This window comes from Cyprinodon tularosa, unplaced genomic scaffold (genome assembly GCF_016077235.1).
Source record: "Cyprinodon tularosa strain WSP-4 unplaced genomic scaffold, ASM1607723v1 ctg1149, whole genome shotgun sequence".
NCBI classification, from domain to species: Eukaryota; Metazoa; Chordata; class Actinopteri; order Cyprinodontiformes; family Cyprinodontidae; genus Cyprinodon; species Cyprinodon tularosa.
This window is the reverse complement of record NW_024037947.1, coordinates 159,778-167,839: the sequence shown is the minus strand read 5'-3', so window position 1 is coordinate 167,839 and position 8,062 is coordinate 159,778. Positions and strand designations below refer to the sequence as shown.

The 8,062-nt window shown below is 42.8% G+C and overlaps 1 protein-coding gene across 1 annotated transcript; it reads right to left on the bottom strand.

The window, feature by feature from the left end:
• Positions 1–241: 241 nt before the first annotated feature.
• Positions 242–7,833, bottom strand: LOC119796595. The gene is made up of 4 exons (XM_038305224.1): positions 7,682–7,833; positions 5,219–5,382; positions 3,933–4,034; positions 242–621 (listed from the first exon to the last, which is right to left on the bottom strand). The coding sequence occupies exons 1-4, from the start codon at positions 7,831–7,833 to the stop codon at positions 242–244; spliced, it is 798 nt and encodes a 265-aa protein (XP_038161152.1).
• Between the last annotated feature and the right edge of the window lie 229 nt (positions 7,834–8,062).

The following is an 8,062-nucleotide window of genomic DNA, read 5'->3' as shown; positions in this document are numbered from 1 at the left end:
CAGGCCAGGATACTTTGAATGATCGACCAGTGAAGAACGATTCAAACCAGCAGTCTGCTCTCCCTGCTCCTCGCTATCAAGCAGGATCAGTCAATGGGAGCGGCGGCCTAGTGGTCTGGGTCTGGCCAAGACCCTAAACCCCACACTGCTCCCCGGGGGGGGGGGCGCACAATGGCAGCCCACTGCTGCAAATGCAGAGAGGGAATTTCTCCAAAGTGAGATCAATAAAGTTATATTATTATTATAGGATGAGTGCTAAGGACTTCCCTGAGGCTCTCGCCTCTTCTAAGGCTTCTGTCACAGATGGCGGCATGGCGGCGTGGATGGATGATGAATGGATAAATAACATCATTATATCTATTATCCCTGATTCTCCTTCCTTCTTAAATAAAACAGATGACTCACGTTGGCCTGAGCAGAACTGATCAGATGGGATTATGTTGCTCATCAGGATGATCTCCAGCGCCACCTTCAGGTCGTCTCGCTCTCGGCTCAGCTGCTCAGTCAGGACCTCTGAGACGCACTTTTTAATAACCAGCTTCTGGTTATCTTCCTTCAGGCGCTCCATTTCCACCTCCTGATCCCCGAGCATCCTCTGGTTGCTCATCATCTCAACACCGACTAAAATGAGAAGAAACAGACATCAGAACCACTGACGTTGTTTTAATCCAGATTAGGTGGAGCTGGCAAACGTACCCCATTGAAGATGTATTACAAACATAAAGAATCAGATTGTAACTATGGTAACTCTGCAATCCAACAAGTTAACTTGACAAATCAACCATTGCATGCTTAAGGCAATCCCCAGAAGTTCTGGGCGATGAGAAGTAGCTACAGTCTTTCAGTCTGACTTACTGATTACTCCCAAGGCAGTTAATAATTACAACTCTTTTAATAATTAAAACTCTTACAAATCTAAACTTCAAAGAAAGAAAACCTCTTCTTTTTGTAACTTTGTATCGTCCACGATACAAAGTTACAAAAAGAAGAGGTTTTCCACCAGGTCCTTACTCTGAATGTTTAGATGAGTTTTCAGAGTTCCTTTCTGATTTGGTATTAAATACTGACAGGGTCATCATAGTGGGAGATTTTAACATCCATGCTGACATTGAAGGCGATAGCTTAAGAGCAGCCTTTAATGCTATCTTAGACACTATTGGCTTTGTTCAAAATGTGAATAGTCCCACACATTCTCATCTTCATACTTTGGATCTTGTGCTGACATACGGCATAGAATGTGAAGAAATAACAGTATTTCCTCACAACCCTGTCCTCTCTGACCACTTTCTAATAACCTTCAGGATTACTTTAACAGAGTTCTCCTCCCCCAAAAAAAGGTTAAATTTTAGTAGATCTTTATCAGATAGAGCAGTTATACATTTTAAAGAATCTGCTTCACTTTCTCTCTCCTCTGTGTCGCTGAACAGTGCTGCAGAGTGCAAAAGCTTAGCTTATTCCCCTTCAAAGGTTGATGATTGTGTTGATGGGGTTGCTAGTTTTCTGCGTTCTGCGTTAGACAACGCAGCTCCTTTGAAAATGAAAACCGTTAAAAATAGAAAGCTGGCTCTTTGGTTTAATGCAGAGCAAAATGAAATGAAGCAAAATGCTAGGAAACTGGAGAGAAAATTGCGAAAATACTTTACTGCTGTATAAGAGGACCCTTTGGAAAGCAAGAGCAGCATATTTCTCCTCATTAATAGAGGAGAATAGGAATAATCCTAGATTTCTTTTTAATCCAGTTGCCAAACTCACACAGAGCCATAGCTCTGTTGAACCGTCCATTCCACCTGCTCTTAGCAGCAATGATTTTATGGGATTCTTTATAAATAAGATTGATCTTATTAAAAATAAGATCATAAGCACTCCTCTATCCGTGATTGGTTTGTCTCTGGAGGGGGGGGGGGGGGGGGGCAGTATCTGAGGTAGTCATGGAATCTGAACCGGGTTTAGACTACTTTGATCAAGTTGAACTTTCAGAGTTAGCAAAATTATTGTCTTCATCTAAGCCTTCAACTTGGATGTTAGATCCAGTTCCAACCAGGTTATTTAAGGAGGTATTCCCTTTGATCTCCTCCTCCATTCTAGATGTGATTAATCTATCTCTGTTACAGGGATATGTACCTAAAGCTTTTAAGGTTGCTGGAATTAAACCTCTGCTTAAGAAACCGTCTCTTGACCCAGATGACTTGGTCAATTATAGACCTATATCCAGCGATGGGTCTATTAACCTCGATGTGTGGGTGCCTGCATGGAACCCATAGAGCAGAACACTGTATTGGTGCAGATGTCATTTGAATAAAGTCATGCTCCCGATCCAGGAGCTGTTTCTAACCGACTGATTCAATAAACTGTGTTTAAAATAGCACATGCATCATGTCAAATATATGTAAATGTAAAATAATGCACGTCGCATTTTTATCTTAATTTTTTCATTGTCTCATCCTTTTCCTCACAGTTCACTCAACTTCTCTAAATTAAAGTTAATTTCAAATTGACTCTTAATTTATTTACTGTTTTTACTTATTATTTTCAAATGAAGATTTAAAGTCCTAGTCCACAAGCATTCTTATTCACACTTCTTCCTCTAAATTTTCACGTTATGATATATGTTTACATTACTTATTAGATGCATCTAAAAATATCAAATATATTTTCAATTTAAACATAGATATGAAATAATACAACATACAATAACTTAAATTATATTGTTGTAGTAGGGCAGTGAATCCATTCAGTTTATTCTGTCCAATCAGAGGCCTGTAGTGTCTTTAAATGTCCAGCAGGTGTCAGTATTCCATCAGACAGAATCAATGCAGCATCAATACAGTTTGGTTTCTCATTAATAATCACTACCTATATCCAATCCTTCTTTCTCATCTAAAGTTCTGGGGAAGTGTCAGATTGGGTGGGGGCTTGAGAGGAGGACCCAAATACAGAGACAGAAGATGAAGGTGGTTACTGCAGATTTAATTGCTGCTTCAGCCCACTGGGGTTCAAGGAGACAGAAGCAGACATAGAAAAAGAAGCATAGATACAAAAGGCAACTGTCAACCAGCTCCACAGGCGGCCCCGTCCAGGAAACACACAGCCAGGCAAACGAGCTCCGAGCCAGCTCCCATGTCAGAGGATGAAGAGAGCACATCCAGTTAGTCACAGTCAGAGAAACAGGACTACACTGGAAAACAGGCCAAGCTCCAGCATCTAGAAAGGTAACTGTCAACTATACATAAACATTATGAAGTTTTAGTTAAAGTTTATTCTCTTTTCTCTTTCCTTAACATAGATGATTGTCATGATGTTACTGTAAATGTTCCATCCATTCATTATCATAATCATTTATTCCCTTTATTCTCTAATTGTTCCTGGGGGGACTGGAGCCCATCCCAGTAGGCAATGGGTGAGAGACACCCTGGACAGTCCACCAGTCCATCACAGGGACACATAGAGACACGCAAAGAATGAACACCAAACCCCCCCCCCCCCCCCCCACCCCCCCCCACCCCCCCACAGCTGAGGCCAGTCTGGAACAGCCAGTCAACCTAATATGCAGGTTTATGGACCGCAGGAGGAATCTGGGAAAAAGAGCCAGAGAGAACATGCAAAGATCCTGGTTCTCCCGGGACTCAGAACCCAGAACTAGTTTCAGTATCAACATTTACTGGGAACTACGATATATAACTGCTGTTTTATAATCCACATGGGCCATTTCATTAATAACGGCTGGTATTCCTTAATCATTCATCTAAAACATCTTTTCATTGTTTATTGATTCTGATTAGAAAGATTTATTAATAATATTAATTAATTCTTATTGCCACGTTGCCAGACAGGACACTTAAAAGGAAAAAAATCAAATAAGCAACAGTTCTGTGTCAGTCAGTGGAAATCTCCACCATGACATCAATCTGGGATGAAAACAGGAGGAAACTCACGCCAGGCGAGAATGGCGATGCTGACCAGCAGCAGGGCGGAGATCATCCCCATGGCAACCAGTAACAGGTAGAAGCAGTAATTGCTTTTAGGCTTCTTTTGAGCTGAGAGGAGAAAACATCAACAGTTAGAGGAGAAATGGTTTCAGATTGTCTCTGATCCTTTGCTTCCATGTGGAGCTTTGCTCAATAACATTCAGCATATTTTCAGTCTGTCTGCCTCAAACATCAGAGGCTGACGCTCCGCCGCACTGAGCCGCCGCTCATGGATCCAGCCCAGGATTTCTGGGCGCTGGGGGGGGGGGGGGGGGGGGGCTGACATCAGAGAACCAAAGACGTGAAAATCACAACGTAAGAAACTGAATCAGTCACAGCTTGGATTGACTTAAAAATCAGGTTTGGCTTTAAATGGTCAAACAGTTAAATTCCACCTGGAACAGGGCCGGTTCCAGGAATCTGGGGCCTGAAGGGTTACGTCCCCCGAGGTGTACTCCCATACCGCTGATGATCACTGATCACTATCTGCTCACCAATTTTCCCTCTAATTTAAGCAAATGAAACGTTAAACCTTTCAGACCTAACTTTTTATTCACAGATTCACTTTTAGGAAAAGGTCTGAAACTCAGATTCAGCATAAATTCATTAAACTCTTTAACTTCACTGATTTTAGTGTTTTTACTTGACTTACATAATAGTCATTTCATGATTAATATCCATAATAAAAAAATCTATCATTAATGCCTAATCAGTCGCTCTGGATAATTTATTTCTATAGCACCGATTCACAGCACATGTTGAAGGAACAGTTCTCCAGATCATCTGGGTCAATATGACTAAAAGTGTTAAATAAATAAATGTTGATAAACTTTAAAATGCTGCATCGGCCATTTAGGAGGAGAGGATCATTTGAAGAAAGTAAAAATAATGAAAATATTTGACGCAACTTAAAAATCTAATTAAATTTCTGTGCAAACATTTTTTGGAAAAAATAAAATTAATGTTCTTAACTATAGATGGAGCCCATGACAACTGACCCCCCCAGCCCCCACCCCACCCCCCCCAGTCCCCCACGGGCGGCTGTGGATGCCAGTTATTAAAGGCGGTCAGTAGAGGTGATATCTTCAAAAAGCCTTTATCCTAAAATAAATCCCCTTTCTTGGTTTTAACCGAGTTTCAATGTTCTTCAATTCCACCTAAAGGTGAAAATAACGCAGTCATGAATCATCGTTTCAAAAAGTCATTTCATGTTCATTTCTTTAGACGTGGTTAAAGTTTCCAGGATCTCCTACCTGCATCCAGCTCCTGTGAGTTTTCATATATCGCCTCATCGCTGCTGTTTACGACCATAACTGGAGAAGAACCTGCTGCTGCTGCTGGTTTGGATCCCAGAGAAGATTCAGAGAAGAACGTCTCGTTTTCCTCTGAAGGTTCAGACGACTTCACTGCAAGACAGCTGGAAAAAAACAGGAACCATAAGATAATTATATTAAATTTGTTTATTTCAAATGAAGCTGCTGCTTTACATGAATCCAAATATAAACAACTGGAACTTCATTGTGTTTAGTGTCAGGATAAGGCCTGATGTCTCACTGATAATGGTGAGCTGTTCACCAGAGGAATCCTCACTTTCACAGGAAACCGGCATAAAATATTCATTTATAAATATATGTTTACGTTTGTGTGTTCAGCCATGTTTTTGTTCCCTTGTGGGGATGATTTCACAGGAATATGCTACATTTTGGGAACATTTTTAACAGTCAGACAGTAGAAATGAATGGAAGTCAATGGGGGTGAAAACATGGACGCCACCACCTGCAGTCAGAATGAGCGACGCTGAGGAAGGAAGCGGCAGAGAGAGACAGAGAATAAACGCTGATTCCACTGATTATCAGGAAATCAATTTAACTTTTTTAATTGTCGTTTTATTAGAGAAACTTCCTGAATGAAGCTGATTACTGGGGGAGAGACGGCCTACTGGTTAGAGCAGCGCTCTGCGCCCTGAGAAGGCTGCAAATACCCGGGTCCATCCCCACAGACTGCCACTCTGGGTCCCTGAGCAAGACCCTTAACTCCACCCTGCTCCCCGGGTGCCGCACCATGGCAGCCCACTGCTCCCCAAGGGGAGGGGTTAAATACAGAGGTAAATTTCTCCACTGTGAGATCAATAAAGTTTCATTTACATAAAGTTGCTCCATAGAAACAGGAGACTTTACTATAAAGTCAGGATGTTTTTCTCTGGTTGATCTTCAATGTTTCTCTAGAATTTAACACAGAGCTCGTCTGCATGGAGTCACTATAGGAACTAGGAACAGATTTAGAACCTGTTCACATTTACATGGCTGGTAAACAAATGATGCTGCTGGAGCTTTTCACACAATCATTTCCATCTAGAGCCTCTGATTCAGTTACAGCAAACAGACGGAGCCGTAAAAGCAGAATAAATATATCAGCAATATCTGAACCTGATTGGTTTTGCAGAACGTTGGTGTTTTTAATCCAGGTTTGGGGGATAAAAAAAAACACCAACAGTCCCTAAAAGCTGAAGGTTGTTTTGGTTTTTTTGCATTCTGTATTTACCTTTTATGACAAAAGAAAACAACAACCAGAAAGACAAACTATAAAATTGTAAAAACAAACAGGAGCTGTTTAAAAACAAATGTTTTAATGGATTAGAATGAGAGAAGCTAGTTTCTGTCCTATGCATGTTTCTAAAAGCCAGGATGCTAATAAAGACAAGCTAACTAGCGCCTGCTGTGGTAGGGTGACCAGATGTGGGTTTGTGAAGGAGGACCCGGTGACGGTACGCTTCCACCCACCTGCCTTACCTCACCTCAGCGCCGCGGCTCCGTTCTTATGCGCTGTCCTCAACCAGAATCCTGGACGATTCTGAAATTCCCCCCAAATTTTTTTTAGGTATGAAAAGTAGGACATGTCTGGGAAAAAGAGGACGTCTGGTCGCCCTATGCAATGGATGCAAACAGACAACCTCATCATGGACGTCTGATGGCGGTCAGAGGGCCTGATGGCGCCGGCGTTCGGCAGCCTGGCTTCTGCCAGTGAGCCCCGGGGCAGCTGTGGCTGTAATGTAGCTCACCACCATCAGTGCGAGAGTGAACGGGTGAATGAAGTCTAAAGTGCTTTGGTCAAGTTCTCTGACACAGAAAATCACTTTAGAAGTTCGGGTCATTTAACATTTACTGTAAAGCTCAGAAAAGAAGGATCCAGAATTAAAAGAGGAAAACCGGTTAGATTTCTCAAAAAGTTTGTTAAAAACTGAATCGGAGCTCGTCTGCCTGGCTGTGTGTTTCCTGGACGGGGCCGCCTGTGGAGCTGGTCGACAGTTGCCTTTTGTATCTATGCTTCTTTTTCTATGTCTGCTTCTGTCTCCTTGAACCCCAGTGGGCCTCAGCAGATGGCCGCTCACACTGAGCCTGGTTCTGCTGGAGGTTTCTTCCTGTTCAAAGGGAGTTTTTCCTCTCCACTGTCGCTACAAGCATGCTTAGTGTGAGGGATTGCTGAAAAGTCAATGAGTCGATGCAATCAGCTGGTTTTCCTTAGATAGAAAACTTTGAATCAATCTGACTGGATGATCTGGTTGATCTGGATCTATAAAGTGAGTGAGATGACATGATGTGAATTGGAGCTATAGAAATAAACTGAATAGAATTAAATCAGAGGGAGCGGAACCTCTGTGGATGGAGACAGCAGGTTAGTGACCACATCTTCATGGAACGAACATGTGAGTCACTAACCTGGTCTTATAGTTCAGTCCGAGCCCAGAGGGTGAGGATGGTTCCATTTGGCCGGCTGCCAATGCAGTGCGGCGATCCCAACGCAGAGAGACCCGGTCGCTGATGCATCGATGGTCGGAGGACAGGCAGGAGAAAGCCAAAATCGGGGACATAGTCAGTTATCAGAACCAGGTCAGAGATCCGCTGAGGTGCCGAGGGAGAACCCAGGACAGAGTCGACAAGAGGAGGCTCTGATCCCGCCCACTGGAAAGGCTATGGAGGTCACCTGGGGGGTTAAAGGTCGTAAGGGGGTCTGATGGGTCGGTAACTCCCTCGTCAGAGTGGGTTTAGTCACATGCCTCATTGAGGTGTGAGTCAGGTGAGGGCAGGTAGGAGGTGGAT